Below are 20,250 nucleotides of genomic sequence, written 5' to 3'. Positions count from 1 at the left end.
AAGTCACACAGCTAGTGAGTAACAAAGATGGGAACTGAATCCATGTTTGCCTCCAGAGCCTATGCTTTCTCCCTTCACGGGGATTGGAAGGATGGAAATGTTTCTACATATGCAACAAAAGTGGAAATACATTTAAGGCAGTGCTATTTATTGTCTTTGAAGCTGGGTAGAAGTGAGAGCAGAGGCTAGAAATTGAGAAGTATAAGTAAACAGACGTGTCTAGAGTAGATCCTTATGAGGAGAGAAGAAGTCAGTTTAACCTATAGATTGAAGGGAACCCAGAACAATGAAGGGTGATAGAGATGAGTGAGACTTTGCCCTGGTTCATTTTATGTTCTTGCATCTATCCTCTTTTCTCTCTGGTTGATACTGCATATCATGCCAGAACAATGGTCCCTGAATTCCACTTTTCATAATGCCAGTCCCCTGCCCAAACCTTTAGAAAGTCCTGAATTTACAATGGGCTCCACCATCTCACTCCCTTCACTGTAACTCTACTTGGATCCAACAAGACATTTTCCTGGGCTGTCCTACCACCTTTTCAAGGTCAGCGTGCTTGCTTACTCTGTTCAGCCCTCTTTTATGCGTCTCCCTTCCCTTCCCGTTACTTTCATGACAAGATTAAATTACACTTTATTAAGGTTTATGTTGATAAAGTCTTGCTTCTTCTGATATTCCTTTTTTGGTGATTATTAGACAACAGTATTCTAATTTAACACCTTCTTATTCCCTTATTTCACATTAAGTTATTTCTACTTTTCCAGCAGATTATAAGCCTTTTATGGTAAAATATCACATCTAGTATTTCTTTTCAATAAAATGTGTGGTACAATGAAGGAAGCAAGACAGTTGCCAAATGAATATTCAATTAACTAAGGTGACAACTGAACACTTAAAAAGCTGCATATTAACAGGGGCATAATAATATAACAGGGGCATAATAGCAAACACATACAGATGCTTAAGGAATATAGAATATAGAAGTGATAAGCAACTTGATGTCTCTGAGACAATAGGGTGGTTCAGATTCATAGGTGTTGAGTCAAATCTGGAGCTGACAAAGAATTTGGTTTTATTCTTTCCATATAAATTCTGGCATCTAAGTAAATCAATCCAATCTTACTTCATTAATCAAATTAGTGTTTATAATGTAGAATCCTTTTCTTGAGTCTATTATCTTGGCCCTATAAGAAACAGTCAAACTGTCTTCTCCCCTTGAGGAGAAAAAAGAGAAAATGGCTTTTAAAGTACATTATAAAAACACTAAGGCAGGCAGAGCTAGCTGCCTCCTTTCTAATGTAATCATAGCATTTGTCACATTGCATTGAGACTTTCAGTAGTCATCACTAAATTGTGTGCTGCTTAGGAGCAAAGAGCCTGTGTCCCCAGAATGGAATATGGTTTGGCACACTAGACACACAAAAAGTTGTCTTGGGGGCTTCCCTGGTGGCGCAGTGGTTGAGAGTCCGCCTGCCGATGCAGGGGACACGGGTTCGTGCCCCAGTCCGGGAAGATCCCACATGCCGCGGAGCGGCTGGGCCTGTGAGCCATGGCCGCTAAGCCTGCACGTCTGGAGCCTGTGCTCCGCAATGGGAAGTTGTCTTGGAAACCAGGTAGAAATGTGAGAATCTTTTGGAGTCTAAATTTTTATGGATGCTGTGTAAAAAAGTCTGGGGTAGAAATGAGAATGAACCATTGATGCTTGGATCAGAATTTTAAATGGAGAGCTGAGACATCCCTGTCCATGGGCAGGCATCCTGGCAGTATCAATAATTCAGGTGAAACAATCCTCATGAGACATAGGAACACAGAGGGAGGGCAACTTGTAAGACTGTCCCTTCTTACATGGAGACTCTAATTATAGAACTCTTTGCCTCTAAATTCTGAAGGCAATGTGTTTATACAATTATAATCATTGTAATAATATTTAAAATCCTTCACCAGTCATCTATTCATATGGGGATGTCAATAAAGAATTGTTTTTCATGTTTTTATAGTCTCAACAGTCACTAACACAGAATCTGCCACAATTCTGAACTGGATGCTCAAAAAATTGATTTAAAACACTAGTATCTAACCATCAACTCCCAAATCTCTCCATTCTCATATCCATAATCTCAATGGGTAGTAATTTAGTGTTATGTGCCAGGCATTGTGCCATGAGCCAAGCACTAGGGATTCATTCACAAATACAACGGCATCCCAGTCATCCAGAAGTTCACATTCCAGGGGGAGAATGTACAGCTAAATAATAATACAGTGTAAAAAGGGAAGCTCAGGATGCCACAAGGATCATAGCAAAGTGGAGCTAAACCAGCCTAGGGTGATCAGAAAAGACTACCCAGAGACAGTGACCAGTTATCCAAGAGCCATCAACTCACTCATGCAGCTACTGTGCTTTCTACAGAAGTGAAAATAATATATGCAGTTAGACTCAGTAAGTTATATATTTCAATTGGCAATGAAAAATGCTTGTAATCACCAACAGTTCTCTTGGCTCTTTTAAAGTAAACATAATGACTTAATTTAATACTTTTAATTAATTCAAGCTGATCTTTTCATTTTAAAATAATGAACGTGTGTAAACAAAGAGATCAAACATGGCAACTGCTAAGTGGACATGATATTCTGACAACAAGACCTATATTGGCTTAAATGTCTAAAGAGCTCCTTAGGTTATCTGTCCCATTTGAACAGAGCAAGACAAACACAATACTTACTGGTAAGATCACAACATTTTCCTTTATTTAAATATTGTTAATCAGAAAACTATAAATGTATGCTTTTTTGTAAACATATAAAAAACTCAGAAATATGTAAATAAAAATTCTGCATAGTAACATTAAAGAAAAATAGTCACTACCAAATTTTGGTATGGTAGTTTTCAATCTCTTGTATATATTATGGTTCTTATGAAATTGGAATCAAAAGACAGTCTATATTTTTTCACTGACATTATAGCTTTTATATTTCCCATATATTAAGTGTCTCTAAATTATTAACAGTTATACTATTCTGCCAAGTAGAGGGCACATTGGCTGCAGTCTATTGATTTAAAAGCACTAGAGTATTACTATCACTAAATGCAAAATTACCCTTTGAAATAAAATAAAGTGTAGAGGAGGTAAAGACATTGCTATTTTTTTTTAATTTTAACAAGATTTCCTTCTCAATAAAATATTCACACTTGGTTTCTAATCTGAGATTTTATCACTTCTGTAAAATGAGGCTTATTTTCACAGCCACTTATGGTTTCATAACATACAGTCATTACCAAATTTTGTGAAAATAACAAGAATTAAATGCTAAAGGCATGTATATATTATATATGTACACAATACATTGTGGTGTATATGCTATATATTTTTATATCTATGCATAACAATATAAAATTACTTACAAAGTTATTTGTAACTGTACTAATTATTATTCTCGTCTTACAATTATTCAGCTTACTTTTTTTTTAACATCTTTATTGGGGTATAATTGCTTTACAATGGTGTGTTAATTTCTGCTTTATAACAAAGTGAATCAGTTATACATATACATATGTTCCCATATCTCTTCCCTCTTGCATCTCCCTCCCTCCCACCCTCCCTATCCCACCCCTCCAGGCTCAGCTTACTTTTTTAAAACCCGTTCTTAATACTCTATATGTGATTGAGTGACAAATCACAATTTTAGTACAGATGCTCATCTGTGCCAAATAAATTAAATTATACACTTCTACGAAGGTCGATAACTAAAAAAAAGGGAGAATAGTCTGAAATTTAATCTGGAATGTATATGCTGTGTTCTATAACCATCTATACCAATCTGTAAGGAGACTTAATTGCCTTTAAACACATTATTAATGATGCCTGTTTGTTCATTTTTTTCCCTCCCACAGATCCCAACAGATACCAACTCCCACAGATACCAACTCTTTTCCAACCTGCCTATTATCATAAATGGCCTGGTTTGCAGTCTGAAGATACATGGTTGAGATAGTAAGCTGAACTCAAATTCCTGAACTCAACTGTTGGGACAAGTCAGATAGAGGACTGTCATGACTGACATTCTTCCTTAAACAGTCTGGCTAGACTTTAATTAATTTAACCATTCCTCCAACTAAATACTGCCAAGTAATGCTTTAATGAGCATTTTCATGGCTAGAGATTTTCCTGTATTCCTGAGTTCAAATGATTTACAATTTGTAATGTTTTTGATACATTGTGACAAATTGATTTTCAAAAGCATTGTATCAATTTTAAATGCCCCAGCCATCTTGAGTAATTTGAAATTTTCTTTTTCAATTAAATTTGATGGCCTTTGTGTTTGTTTTAATGTTTAAAAAATACAAGTGCAATGAAATGACAATCTTTATAAACAACATGGAAAAATTTGATCAATTATTATAGGATAATTCACATTTAACTACCACACATACCTAAAGAGTATTGGTTCATGACCTGGTATCACAGCCTGTTTTTAATTTTAATCATCAATAAGGATAATCATATAGTGAAGAGTCACATGGAATTTAAAATAGTTTATAGCTAACTTAATTATGACTCAAGATGGTCTTGATGTTTCCAAACAAGTTGAAATTTAAGAGTGTACATGTAAAATCTTTCATTTTGAATTTTAAAAAATGCCTATGGAGAAGTTGATTTGTAGCAATTCATGTGGAAAAAAGGGCAAAGTGTTAAGTTTTAATTGACTATGAATTTAACAAGAACAGAGTGATGTAACAAACTAATTAAAACTCAAATAATCTTGGTCTACACTTTATATGCAAAATGCCTAAATAATCGGAATTAACATTCTCACCTGGACAGATCATGTCAGATCATAATCATGAGTGTCAAAAATGTGGTTTAATTCTAGACAGATCATGACAGGAGAATCGGGTTAATTCAGGTCAATATATTTTAATAAAATTATGATAAATCCATGGGATATTCAGAATGCCAGAACTAGGTTGTTAATGGTTTTAGAAACTATGTTATACAAGGAAATGTTATTTAGCTTGGGGAAGTACAAAGGGGACTTGTGTTAACTGTTTTCAAAAATGTGAAGTGTTTGAGTCATATAGAGAAGAAGTTGATTTATGTTATGTTATTCAATTCTGGCTAAGAATTAGTTGTTATAATACCCAACCAAGAAATGGATTCCTTTCCTCCTTTTCCTCCTCTCATAATCAGCAGACATTTATTAAGTATGGAACATAATTGTTCCTGGCACAGTGAAAGACCCTCAAAATAGAGGTACTAATAAGGTATCATCCTTGTCCTCAAGGAACTCGCAGTCTAATGGATTTGACAGATTATCTATCTATCTATCTATCATCTTCCAAGGTATACACAATATACAGAAAGTACTATACAGGAAAGTTAACTATTCAAGCAAAAGCTGATCAACATCTTTGTTAAAAGGGATATCATTTATACTTTTAATTTATAGCTGCTGTACCTTTGTGTTTCCTTCTTAAAATGATGTGCATAGTCTTTTAAGGTATATTTATAAACATAATGTTTATATCGTACTCATATATTATTGACATATATTATTTAAGAAAAATCCAAATATAAAAACAAAGCTAATTTTTAATGGGATCAATGTTGTTACTGCTCAGTAAATGTGAAATTGAGCTCCTTGGTTATCAGAGGAAAAAGGGAAACATTTGGACTTACAAGTGTTCCATTAAGAAAAAAGAAAGCATGCATATGTTTTTCAGAAAAAAAATATTTATCTTGATTCTAAGTCTTTGGAGCAGAGAAGTAGTGAAATATCTTTCAAACTTGCCAAGGTAAGATTATATACATAGTTTAAAATTTAAGTAATTTACACAGGGTAAACTAATTTCAAAAGAGGGAGGGATAAGGGCTATAGAAACAAGCAAATTGTGAAATTTACTATAGAAAATGCAATGTGGATAATCAAGAATTGACAGGTTTTCATCGTATGTTTGACTCCAGATGCCTTCTTTCACATCTTCTAGTTTCATGAACTTTAAGAAGTGCTAAGGAAGCAGTCAATGTCTGAACAGATGGTTCTCCTGAGTATGCTTACTAGTACACCTGGTATGCTTACTGGTACACCTGGGCTTCCCACATGGGCTTTCTCCTATTCTGAAAGCAGATTGTATCAGCGTTTTCTAGTTCTTTTGTCAGCAGACACCACATGTTATAAGTACCTAGAAGTTCTCTTCTACCAGATTTAAATTTATCAAAGTGCTCTCTGGCCAGCACAATGTACGTCAATTTGCATTAACTGTCCCACTTTGTTCTTTATAGGACTTACTTTCCTCCTTTTTTAACCCATCCCATCAATTGACTCTAATGAAAACAAATGAGAAAAAAACATGCTTAAGATAAGGAAGACACATAACATTTATTTTGGATCCACTACCTCATTGTTCATTTTGGATCCACTACTTCTGTTCATTTTTTTCTAAGATAACACATGAAAAGTCTTAGCTATCTTAAGGATGCCCCAAGGATGAGTGGAGAGAAAACTCATCACATACTGTTCATTCTTATATTCAAAGATATTTACTGATCCTTGCTTTGTACCAGGTATTGTGCAAGGCTATGAGGATATATTGTTTAACAAGGCAGATAAAGGCCTTGGTTCTGGGAGTTTATTTCCTAGTGGGGAATTATAGATGATAAATATGTAAACAAATGAAAATAATAATTACAGATTGTAATAAATGCAAAGATTATCATACGGTTGGTAATGCAATATAAAGTAATTGGAGTTTGGGAGTGGGAAAGCTTACTCTAGAGAGGCTGGCAAGGAAGGTTTCTTTTAGGTGATGACTTTGACCTGAGTCCTGAAGATTCAGAAAAAGCTAGTCAAGCAATAACTGGATTGGAGGAACAGCCCCTCTCCAAAAAAAGGTAATGGAAAGTACAAAGGTATAGAAAAAAGAATGAAAGGGTTAAAGGATGTTCAGGAAACAAAAAGAAGAATGAGAAAACTTCAGCATGGAGAACAAGGCAAAAAGATGGGCAGGAGTCAGATCATGCTTATAATCAGAGCCTGTTAAAGAGTTGCAATTTTACTCTAAGAGACTGAAAAGCCATTGGAGGGTTTTAAGTAATGAAAAATGTCTCTTCTTTCAATTCTGAAGGGAACCACTGGCTCCTGTATGTAAAGTGGATGGGAGAGGTAAGGTAGAAGCAGATTAACTATGAAATTATTAGAAAAGTACCATTAACTTGGACTAGAACTGTGGGATAGAAATGGAGAAAGGTGGAAATACTTGTAATGTACTTTGGAGATAGGAGCAAGAGGACCTGGTCAGATGTTAAATGACAACAGGAAAAAACCTAGGAAAGTAATAGATGGAGCAAGAAAGCAGATGAGAAAAATATCAAAACTAGAAATATGACCACTAGGGACTGTCAGGAAAGGTAGATGAAGAAAAGCAAATAGGAGAACTTGAGAAGAGGTAATATGCAGAACTTCTGCTCAAGCTCAAATTCAGTCATGATAACGGAGATCTGCACAAATATATCAGTTCAAAGAAGTTGTAAAAGAATAGCTTATTCAAATAATTAGAGCAGAAAAAAATAAAGATCAATTCCTAACACACATAAGAAAATAAATTCCAAAAGAGTTAGCATTATAAATATAAAATTTTAAACCATAAAGTATACTAGAAAAATGTGGAATAATATTATATAGTTTTAAGGACAGGAATACCTTTATAAGCAAAGCATGAAACCTAGAAGCCATAAAGAAAATGACTCACAGATTTGAGTACATAAAAATTTAAAATATCTGTACAGTAAAAGGCATCATAAATGAAGGTGGAAGCCAAAGGCACAGTAGAAAAATAATTTGCAACATACATGACAAAGGGTTCATTTCTTAGCATGTAAAACACTCCCTCAAATAGAAAACACTGGCAAAGTAAAAGAACAACAGTTCACACAGAAAGATATACATGGTCTTATAAATATAGGAAAATATTCTCAGCCACACTATTAATCAAAAACATGTAAATTAAAGTAGCAACTAGATGTCATTTTTATCCATCAGGACAAGTGAAGATTCAAGAGACTGATAATGACTAGTGTTAGCAGGTCATAGAAAAACAATTATTCTCACATTTAGGTGGCTGTAAATTTAAATAATACTTTGTTTTTGAGGAGAAGACACTGACAATATGTACTAAAAGCAATAATCCACATTATTTGATATAGTAATTTCATTTTCAGGAATTAATCCTACAGGAATATTCACACAGGTACTCAAGTAGTTTTACTGCTATTCTGTTTGTAATATAAAAAATGTGGAAACAACCTAAATGTTGATCCAGAGTGTACATTTATCATAGTAACTTTGCACAATGACATTATGTAGCAGTAAAAGAAAATAAGATAGCTCTATATAAGTATAGTATATAACTGACAGAAAACATTTTATGATAAATGAAATAAAATAATAAAATATAGGTATAAATTAATATCATTTTTATTAAAAAGTTTCATTTATTCAATAGATATATATTAGTACCTTATGTTTATAATACTCTTATCTCTCTACCTAGGTCTATACAGATAAGAAAAGAAGTCTGGAAAGATCTATAAACCCTATTTACTGTGATTATCTCTATGTGGTGAGACTGCAAAAATATTTTGCCTATTTAAGACTTCTAAATTATTTGAAATTTTTGTGTCAGTTTAAAAAGATAAAATATGAAAAATGGAAAGATCACAAGGTATAATATATTTAAAGTTACTGATGAGAAACTGCCTATTTTAGAAAAAGCAGATAAGCAACAAAAGTAAGCAAACAATGATTACAGCTTATGGTGTAATTTTTGCTGTAACTGGAGAAATACAATGGCTTATTCAAAGAAAATACTACATCTCAATTTTTTTACCCTTTATTTTTGAGATAATGTTGAACTTTTTATTTATGACACTAGTAGTTTTATTAAGTTGGAGACAAGTGATGATGCTATGAAGACTGCAGAAAATTTGACTTAGGGTGATGATCTTTAAGACAATCCTCACTATGTTTATTGGAATCCAAAAACGTGTAAAGGAAAACTGAAATGAAATCCCTGACAGCTAAGCAAATCTTTAAAGCACTGGGGAAAATATGTTTCGATTCGAATAGATGTAGTTATTCTGAAATCAAATAACATTCCTATAAAACTTATGTAGGTTGGCCAACTAATGAAGTATCCAACACTGTTTGTGTAACATATAAAGACCCACTTATTAATTTTTACACCTGGTGGTATTTATAACATGAATTTGGAAATATAAAGTAATGAGAGCATTATCATTTAGAATACTCAAATTTCTGTGTTGCATTACAAATCACATAGAAAACTCGATGTCCAGTGTAAAATGGACATATTCACTGGAGTAAATGAAAATTGTTAAAGAACTAACTTTGAAGAAAACATCTTTCTATTTAAATTAGGAGTTATCTAGCTACTGTCACAGAGTGATGGCTATCTTGTGAATACTGTACTAACCAAGATACTATAGTGTGAATGGCAGGCAAAACTGACTTCAAGATCTGATGCCCTGGATACTTGTCATTAGGCAAATTTTCTTAACAACAGATCTTCAGTTTCTCCACATAAATAATTAAAATAATAATGATGTCTGCTTCTAGAGTTGTGTAAGAATTGAGGTAACTAACACAGAGACTTGGCACATAATCAGTAGCTATTATTATCGAGGAGAAATGAGTTTCAAAGAACAGGGAGTTATCAGCTATGTCAAATCCTGCAAACTACAATATTAAAAGACAATGACTAAGGAAAAATGGGATTTACTATTCTGTAAGTCACTGATGACCTTCAAGAACACTGTTGCAGGAGTGGTGATGGTTAAGGGAGAAGGTAAATCGTGATAAAAATAGAAGGAGCTGATGTGGAATATGTAGAACTTTTGATAGTAAGAGAAGGAATAAAAATAATATGATGACAGTTTAAGAGGCAGAGGACCAAGTCAAGCATTTTTCCAGCTAGGACACACTGATTATTTTCTATGACAAGGAAGAAGCTACTGGAGATGGAGTTTATGGGAAAATTCCAGGTTAGTTTCAAAGATAAAATCCAACTGGCTTTCTTCTTCTTCTTTTTTTTTTTTTTTGAAATGAAGAAGGTAGAGAATGAAGTACTGTGCATTTATCTAATATATGTGTAGCTCCTTTAGGGCTGTGGGCTTTTTTTTTTCTTTTTCTTGTAACTGGAATTCATTGAGAAGCTGTTCAAAAGTTTAGACTGTCTCTCTGTAAACACACACACACACCGTGCTCATGAACACATAATTTTGCATGCAATTACGAGAATTCATCAATCTCTTTAATCCATCCATGAACCAGTTCTCTCTCCAAATGGTCCATAGATCCCAGACAAAGTTACCCTCTCATAGGACTTAGAAATAATTTTAAAAAATATGCATTTAGATTTGTGTATATAAACTAAAATTAACAATTCAGTTAGAGGTCAAAAACATTCCTATGAAATATCAACAAAATATATTTATTCAAAACATAAATTGCTTTTTCAAAATATAAACAGAAAATATAAATAAACTCGAAGTTTTAGCATTGGTTTTGAAATAAATGTTCTATATGTCAAAGAATGTAATACGACTAAATTTAATTGAGTTATAGGCTAAATATTTTCCAAACACTTTTCTAATATTCATAAAATTCATGTGTTTTGTATGTTAATGAACGAAGAAACTGTGGCTCAAAAGTGTTAAGTAACTTACCCACTATCAGGTTGTAAATTGAAGCCTATGTGGCTCAAAAGTCCAGAAAAGACTCTCCCTACCTCTAAATAAAACATAAGACTATTCTAGGCCAACATACATGAAAGAGTATATATTAATAGAATTTATGTGGGATTAATAAAGGTTGTGTTTTTTCTGGTCAAAATACAAAAGAACACTAAAGAATAAAGAAGGAAAGACTTGTTAAAGATCAATTATCCATGCAACTCATTATTAAAATTCTGCAGCCAGTGACAAGGTTGATGACTATTTACTTGAAATTCTTCCCATTTCTTGGCTCCTGTGAAATTACTCTTGCCTCATTTTCATCTGAACTCACTGACCCATTTCCTTCAGTCTCTTTTTCTCTCTCTGTCCCTCAAGTACTGTATTTCCTGGATTTATGTCCTCAACATTCTGTTCAATGTTTTTGCTCTCTCTGTATGATTTTGCCCACATCCATGGTTTCAGCCATTATCAAATGTCTCTCTTTAGTTCAAACTGAGCCCAAGAGCCCCAGATACACATGTCCAACTCTCTACTGCATTTGGATGTCTCTTAAACTCCTCAAAATCAGTACATCCATACCATACTCATCTTCCCCATTCAAATCTGCTCCTGTGTGTCCCTTCCTAGTTGATGGTACTGCTATCTAATCATTTTTCCAGACCAAAAATTGAAGAAATCATCTTTAATTCTTACCATACTTCCTTTCCATTCTCCCACACAGACATCCAATCTATCACTAAGTTCTGTCAACAGTTCTGTATTCTTAGATCTATGTACTTTTCTCTCTCCTTAGTGCTTCTACTTTTATTCAAGCACTTAATCATCCTAAATTGCATTACTTCAAGACTCAACTGTTTTTTTCTTCCCATTTTGCCCCCTTCTAATACATTCTCTTTCTTGAAATCATCCTGTTCTTTGTAAAACATAAATCTCATCATGTCACTGTTGTTTTTAAATCATTTATGGGTCCCCCTTTTTATTCAGAAGAGTCTCCTTACAAGAGCTACAAGATCCTGTGTGGATCTACAAAGCCCTGCCCCTTAGCACACCTCTCCTTCCCAGTACAATCAATACTCTACAGCCAGACTAAACCATATCCAGTGGCTCAATCACACCTGGCCCTGCCACACCTTGGTGCCTTGTCATGTTCTGCTCCTTTGGCCAGGCGTGCCTTCCTTCCTCTCTATTTTTCAAATAACTCAACTAGAGTCTTAACACCCAGATCAGATAACATTTCCCCTAGGATACCATGACAAGTTTGATGTTCCTTCCTGTGTTAATGTCTGTCATAACACTGTTTCTCTGTCATAATACTTTGTCTTACTGTACTGTGATAACTGGCTTGTACATCTTTCCCCCTAGACTATTAGCTTCTTGAGGGCAACAACTACTCTTATAAGTTTCTGTATGCTCATTTCTAGTATAGTGTCTTAAATACAGTTACCCTTGATAAGTATGTTTCATGAATAAATGGATATGTTTATTATCTAATCTACTGAATGAATGGACAAATTCACTACACAATATGGCTTCAGTCTTTGTTATATCACTCACTGCCATCTGATTAATGAATAAGTTGCCAGAAATGTCTTGCCCTATTTTCTTCAAAATGTTACAATTAAATTAGAAAAAAAATGACAATTCTTTTCTTTCTTGGTTCAAGTAATCTCAATACAGATGTAGTTTTCACATCCTACGGTCTCCTGGTTAAAGTACTAGGATAGTAATTAGAAGACCTGAGTTCAAACTCAGGCTCTGCAACTTATTAGCTACATGGTCTTTGGCAAGTCAAGTAACTTCTTTGAGTCAAAGCTGGCTTAACTAAAAAATAATAACTAAAAAATAATGACTATCTTCTCAGACAGTCTCACTCAAAGACTAGCTTGAGGTCAAATAAAATCATGTACATAAAAGCAGTTTAAAAACTATGTGTTGTAGTAAAATGTAAGGTGTATGGTATTTATTCTTCATTTTAAATTCCTGAACTATAGTAAAATTCTGTAAATAAGACATATACATATTTCCCAATGTCAGAAAGTAAAATTTTTTTCCTCTTTGAGAAATAAAAAACCCTTGGGAGAATCCACAAGAAAAAAAACAGTTCAGAGAGTTTTTCAAATGGCTTTAAGAAAGCTTAGTACTGTGACAATTCTGAAATACATCAATGCAAATTGTGCATCATTTAAGAAAGGGACAAGCCATAGAAATGTGACTCATCTTTGTCATCAATCTCATGGGGAAAATTAAGAAAAAGAGGGAAAGAATATTATAAAACTAAAGAATTATTTCAAATCAACATAGAATCTTGCTATCAATTCAAAATAAGGAAATCTAATGACAGTCACTCATTTTCCTAAAAATAATCAAAAGTCAAATAGTATTTAATGTATTTCTGCGAACAACTTTGCAGGTCAAACCATCAGAACTTATTTTTAGCATTTTTAAGATTATTATATCAGTCCAATATAAACTCTTAGAATGTCTTTTTAGGACTACATGTCCTTGAGAAGGAAAATGTACAAAACTTAAACATTGTTGAATTAAAGCCAAAAGTTTGTATTATTTAGTACCCTTAAACAAGTTTGAATTAAGTCCCTATTATATAAGCTCTGCCTGCAGAGCCTACCGGATATAATGTCACATTTTCAATGTATTTAGATTAACTAAACAAGTATATTTTACATACCAACCTACTTTTACAAGTGGCACACAACTGGGTATTTAGAGTTGATAACTAAACCCATCACAAATAGAACTAATATTTAACTTAAAAAGAACAACTTTCTCATCATTACTAGGATATAATATGCATTCTATTTTTGACTTACAACTTTCCTATCCATCATGTTGTAAACTACTGAATAGACAGATTTTAGACAGAAAAGGAGAGTAAGATAAACACATTATTTGTAAAAAATAAAACAAAAATATTAACCAGTTGGTCTTTCCTATCCAAGTTTAAAAAGTTGGGAATATTCCACAAAATTCTCTTATTATTTCACCTAAGGGACAATACATGAGTACTTGATCTATTTCACTATGTTTTTCCTACTACCCATATGAAATTAAAAGAATCATTTGAGAAACTGAACATCTGTGGATTATATTGTAAAGGGACTGCCTTACTTATTAAAGACTGATTCTTTTACAGGATAGCTAACGTAACTGGACTAAATTAATAATTGCAATGTCTCATCTTTTTATCTTTTAGAAAGCTTGGGATAGATTATTTTAGTATTTTCGTTATTACTTCTTTGGCAAAATTTAAGATACATCATCCTCCAAACCAAAATATCTTTATTAATTAACTATTAGAAAAATATAAGAACATAGCCTGCTTTTTCAGGTTGTCTCAAATGTTTTGTAAAGAACATATTCAATTTAACTAACATGTTTGTTTGCAAGGATAGCTATTTTGGGTCAACTGTATAATATTTTATTAGAGGACATTCCATATTGAATATTTAATATTTTATTAAATTAATTTATTAAAGGACAGTCCGTATTGAATTTATTTTTTAAATAAATTTATTTTGCCGTACACCATACTTTGAATAGATTACAACAAAGAAATGTATACCTTTAATTACATTTTGAAATTTGACTACTTGGGCTATTTATTACACCTATACTTTGTTATTGAAATATGTCATAATTCTATATTATCTGTATTTCTTATAATTTCAGTTTTATACTTAGCAAAGTGTGATTTTTCAACCATGTGAATAGTTTAAAATGAGAACAATATTTTAATTTAATCTTACACAAATATTGTAAAAAAAATAAAATGAAACTATAAGCCAAAATTATCCCCACCCTCTCTCAGCAACTTGGGATTTATACCAAACGTGAAAAATTTGAGTTAATTGGATTTATACTTATGCAGTATGTAAACTCTATACACAGAATGTTTAGATTGTCTGAAGTATTCTTAGAATGCTAAATTAATTTTGAGGCAGAAGAACCAATGTTAAATTACATCTGTCCAATAGATGACCAATAATACTCTTTATTCTTTAATCTGTCTTTTTTGTCTTTAAGTATACATTCCGTAAACTAAACATATCCTGTTTAGTGGCCCTTATTCACAAAGACACTAGATTATGAAGTTTTACAAGGGCACACTGCAGGAAAATTGTATTTAAGATAAACCTAGCCAGACACATATATTTTTTTATATTTAAAAAATATATGTATATTTAATCCAACATGAAAAATTTTTAAATCTAGCCTGTATCACTGTGAGGAATAAGTTCCATGTTAATTCTACAGAACACTATTTTTATCCTTTTGTACCCAAAGGCATACAGCTTGATATATGAGTTTGCCTCATACTTATTGCTTACGTGTCACCTTTAATTAGACTGGAAAATCACGCGTCTACATGCTCTAGGTCAGTCCATTTAACAAACACCAATCACCTGACCCACGCTCTCTGACCATTGATTTTTCCCAAATTCTGCTTAGATTTGCCTTAAGGACATTTGGCATACTCATTTGTCAAAATTTTTTCCTTTTCTTCACTAGAAAATGGGTTTTTTCCTTATTTACAATTTATGTTTTTTAAAAATATTTTAAGCATGTATGCAAAGTCAGTTATATGTGATTATGAAAAACATGACACCACTAACATTGCCTTACACTTGGAATCAAAATAAGCGGACTTAGTTTACTTAGCTTTAATTTTCTCAATTCTAACATGTTAAAGAATAGCATATTACCTATATTTTATACCTTTTTTTAAACTTTTTCATTCTGTGTACAGATTCTTAGCAATTTCTTATGTTTACAGGTTCTTTACCAGTACACTTTATTTTATACAATATTTTTATTACATAAATAATATAATACTAATTAAAATTTTCCTGAATGAGATTAACATATGATATGGAAGAAGAAAGAACTATCACTTTATAGTTTATATAGCTGGAAGCCATAACATAAACTTTAAAATACTGAAGCACTTAGTTAGAAAATATAAAACGAATATAGCTCCACTTTTAAGACAGTCTTTCATTAACTAAATAATAAAAATGAATACTTATATAGCAATTTACTGTAGACAAAGTACCTTCAAATATATCTGAATCATGAATTATCTGTAAACTTAGAAATGGTTTTGTTGACAGAATCTCAAGAGAGACACAAGAAAAAATTTTAAATCAACAGATAATAATCACACACTAAGAATATTTTATACCTAGAACTGTTTGAAATGTTAACATCTCTATCAAAACTTGGAACAAAAATTAATAACTTAAGACATTTTCAAAAATGACTATCCACAAACTTAGCTCTAATTTATGTTCATTTCTGCTTAAAAATAACTCCCATATAATTATCATTATAATCAATATTGACTTTATTACTAAATACAACAAATGATTTTTTTAATTAAGTAGTACCCAAAGGAGCTAGAGGATTCCTGAAAATTAATACAATTGTAGCAGTTAAAAAAAAAGTCAGATCTTTAACCTCCTTATGAAATCAAGTTCTAAAGTAAAGTAATTAGATGCCAAAAAAAAGGAAACGTAATCATGTCACTTGTTAGATGAATTAATGGCAAATATATATGAATTAAAATAATTAATGAAACAGATATCCTCCTAACACAAAAACTCCTTGTTTTCAATTTCAGTAGTTTGTTCAGTATACACTTGTACTCAGAAAGAGGACTTTCAAAATTAAAATATACTCAACTTGATATAATAAAAATATCATACAAAGCAGATTGAATATTTTATTACTGCTGTGCAAAATTTTATATAGAAACTATTCCTATATGTCTTACATAATCTATAACCATTATCTTAACATGTAAATTTTGAGCAGTAGTAAATTAGCATGTAAAAATAAGGAGGTATGTGAAACATGTTTCCCTCAAGAGTGAAAATGCAATCTAAATGTTCTATTGACTGATCATATTTTAGTGATTTTTAAATTAATACACAGTTGATTATATTTTTACTTTGTTATACAGTATTTTGGCAGGGGAGCTCTGTACAACTGTTTAATTATAGTGTTAGGTAAGATCACCAAATCTCAATCTTATTGCATAAAATAACAGATCCAGCTGGGTTGGTTTGTAAATTCAGTGGATTGGAGACTAACATGATTTGCCACCAAGGTAAGGATTCATGGAGTTATATTCACAGGATATATGCATTACCTGATAGCAGGAGACATTCACAACCCAGAATATAAGAGCAGGGCAGTCTCAAGTGACATCACCAGATCATCTGCAGCGTCAGCCAACAGACTCAAATATATATCCTCCACACCACCGCTCCCCTCTTTCTAACTGTTAGCAAACCTTCCATTGCCTTTACCAGTGTAAGAGAGCATGTGTCTTCTTTAAAAGCAAGACATATGCTTACTCAAGTGAAAAGCAAATAAAAACCAAGGAACAGAAACCAAAAACTAGATTGAGTACAATTTTCACTAACTTGATATTCAGGTTGTAGAAATAATACTGAAATGTTAAAGGAGAAAGTAACTTCAATTAATTTCAAGAAAAAAGAAAGATGGAAGAAGGGAGTGAGGGAGGTGGAAAAGAAAGAGGGAGGGAGGGAGGAAGGAAGGAAGAGAAAGAAAGACCAGCTAAATATCCCTGAGACTAAATCTTACTTTTAACTGATTTGCTCTGTAACCAGCAAACTGTGGAGGTCTTGAATGTCTTTCTTAAAAATATAATAATAATAATAGTAATAATAATAATATAGAGGAAGGAGACTCTATTGCCCCATTTTAATTCTCTTCTCATTTACCTACAACTTATGTTTTACTTACAAGCATTTGTTACAGCGAAACTGTTGGCTGTCTCAATGTTGTCCACATGAGGTACCAAATTAAAGGGAGCTTCTGACGCATTGGGGCTGGTGTTATGAAGAAAAATTGCTAATCGAAAAGCAGTGTATTCCTGATCTGTGTTTCGGATGAAGAGACCACCTATTAAAAACAGCAGAAAAAGCACATTCAGTGTCTCCTCTTGTAAATGTTACTATACCCACCCCAAGAACTGTCAAATTCACTGCCATTCACCAACACATACAATTAAGGAGCTATTCCTGCCACATCTTGGGAGACTGCCCTTTGTCCCTAAGGTGTATGCTTAATATTTTAGTCTTTAAGGCAGCTCAGCCTTTTCCTGTCCCAATTTGTCATGATCACCGTGACCTCTGAGACAGATCATTTAGTGTGCTTTCCTTTCTCTCTCTTGCACTGCCCATGATTCTCAGCACACTGCTACAGAAGCCAGCTCCAGGGCATTTCTAAGATGCATGCAGATGGGAAGAAAAGATAATTTGCATTAAAATACAGAAATCAAGGGATGTGGTGAAGTGCAGGTTAGAGGGAAATCAGAAAGGAGACATGAACTTTGTCTTTATGCAGCTCTTGGACTCAGCCTAATTAGCACCGTTTTGTGCACTGTCTACGAGAAATGATGCAGTCTGAGGCTGGGCTTAGCTGGAAGAAATTCAATTGCTGCGTCCCATTAAAAGACAGGAGAGAATAGCAAGAAAAGCGAAGGACGGATAGGGTCCCTGGAAATAGAGTCGAGAGGGAGGATTAAGGGCAAAAGATTCAAGAGGAAAACAAAAGAAGAAAAGGTTCCGGGAAAGGGATCTAACTTTGGAATCCGTTAACTGGTAGCAAGCAAAGACAAGGAGGTGTGGGTGTAAATGCTTTTTTGCACAGTGTCTTTCTGTAATAGAGAAAGCTGCTGCGTACAGCACGGGAAGAAGGGGGGGGGGTGTTTTGTTTTGTTTTGTTTAAACAAACTCTACATCCCTTCATGCTTTAGAGAAAGAAATGAAAAGAAATATCAGATAAAATGCTACCAAACCCCACGGAGGTTTTTTCCCCCCAACTTATTGCAATCCTACTTAAGCGACATGATCCAAAGGTGGAAACAGGAGTATAGACTGAGGATGGACGGGTGGGCAGCTCTGTGCTGTTCTAACTGAACCTGCACCAAAGAGGCAGTCTTTTTATAAAGGGGAGAAAGGAAGAGGGAAGCAGAGGGGAAAGGAGCCGCCGAAGGTTCCCCTAAATTGCTTATCAGTAACTCATTTGATTCACTTTCGGATATCTGCTACAGCCACCCACACGCATACCCCACCGGAGCAAAGCTTACCTATTTGCACGCTGCTCGGAAAGGCTCCCATGGCGAGTCCCCAAAATCCAGAAAATAACAATACTATCTGTCTGCAAATAATCCTCATCTTCTTTTCTCCTCTCCCTGGCGCGCTCTCTCTTTCTCTCGCACTCTTCCTAAAGGCTGTTCAGAGAGACATTGAGGACTATGGCGCTAAAATTAAAAACAACCAAAAAAGAAAGAAAAAAAAAAAAAAAAAAAACAGAGGAGAGAGGTTTGGGTGGTTTGGGGTTATGACTATTTCCCTTTAGCAATCCATCCCGAGCTGCCAGATTTTTCCCGCAGTCTCCATAGCCCTGGGAGAGGTTTTCTGTCCGGCTGCAAATGTTACACATGCAAAAGATGGTGGTGGAGCGGCTACTGGCTGCTCGCAGAGATGAGACATGCGCTCTCTCTGTGCCTAGCTCGCACTAGCTCTCGGCCCTCGCTTTCTCACCTACACACACACACTAGCGCCGCGGCCGCCGCACGCGCTCTGCTGCTCCTTTCAGCCAACAGCCACCTAAAGCCTACACCAGCCCGGAGCCTCGCGCCCCCTCCGCGAGCGCGCAGCACTCCCTCCGCACGCCCCTCGCCCACTACTCGGCAGGCTTCATCCCTTGGGTGCTCACCCGAGCGCCTCAGTCTCTTCGACGCTCCAGAGCCAATCTGGAGACAGGTTTTTCCTTTTCACGACTCCCGCCTCTCTTCTTCCCGCGTTCGCAGTGGGTCCTACTCTGGGGATGGGCACCCCCAGCGTCCCTCTCTGCTTTCCGGGCGCCTCTGCTTCGCGGCTGCACTTGGCAGGAAATTCACCCGCGGGCCAGGTCCTCAAGCCCCGAACAGGGCCTCGGGGGGTTAGTACTTCCCCATGCCCCCGGCCCCCTGCCGCATTCTTGCAGGCTCTCGGGGAGGACCGGCTGCCTCTCTCTCCTTCAGCTCAGCCTTTCTCTCAGCCTCGCCCTCTTCTGCCACTGGGCTGCGCGCGGGGACTCCGGTCCTCGCTGCAGCAAAGATTTCTCACCAGCAAACAGCCCGGGAATCTGGAGAGCCTGAGACGGGAATGGACGAGATGAAGGGGCTCGAGAGAGAGAGAAGAGGATGAGAAAAGGGGGCAAAGGGCAGCCTAAGGCAGGTTTAAGAAGCTGGAACCAAGGAGGAAAGAATTGATGGAGTTCAGGCTGGAGAAGAGACACAGAGAGGTCAAACCATTTTAGGAAAGAGAGGAAGGAAGAAAAAGTTAATTTAAATAACAAAATAGGGTGATGAACGGGGTGGGGAAGAGACTGAGAGGTGAAAACTGAATAGGGGGTCTACTTGTTCTTTGAAAGACTTGGAACTAGGAGTAGGAAAGGTAATTAAAGA

At 34.8% G+C, this 20,250-nt stretch overlaps 1 protein-coding gene across 14 annotated transcripts in view; it reads right to left on the bottom strand.

Moving 5' to 3' along the window:
• Positions 1-19,916, bottom strand: part of GRIA4 (glutamate ionotropic receptor AMPA type subunit 4) — a 515,605-nt gene extending 495,689 nt beyond the window's left edge. For 6 of the 14 annotated variants that reach the window (XR_010946265.1, XR_010946264.1, XR_010946266.1 and 3 more), the window contains exons 1-3: positions 19,518-19,915; positions 18,886-19,059; positions 17,538-17,696 (exon numbers count right to left, since the gene is read on the bottom strand). Coding sequence is in view for 10 of the 14 variants with exons in the window: in XM_067750875.1 (XP_067606976.1) it covers positions 17,538-17,696; positions 18,886-18,973 (247 nt within the window). In the remaining 4 variants the exon portion in view is untranslated. Of the gene's footprint in view, positions 1-17,537; positions 17,697-18,885; positions 19,384-19,517 lie in introns of those variants that run through there. The other 8 variants (XM_067750880.1, XM_067750879.1, XM_067750878.1 and 5 more) reach the window with 6 other exon arrangements.
• Positions 19,917-20,250: the final 334 nt, after the last annotated feature.

The sequence above is a fragment of the Pseudorca crassidens genome, chromosome 9 (genome assembly GCF_039906515.1).
Source record: "Pseudorca crassidens isolate mPseCra1 chromosome 9, mPseCra1.hap1, whole genome shotgun sequence".
NCBI lineage: Eukaryota > Metazoa > Chordata > Mammalia > Artiodactyla > Delphinidae > Pseudorca > Pseudorca crassidens.
This window is presented reverse-complemented; position numbering and strand designations above follow the sequence as displayed.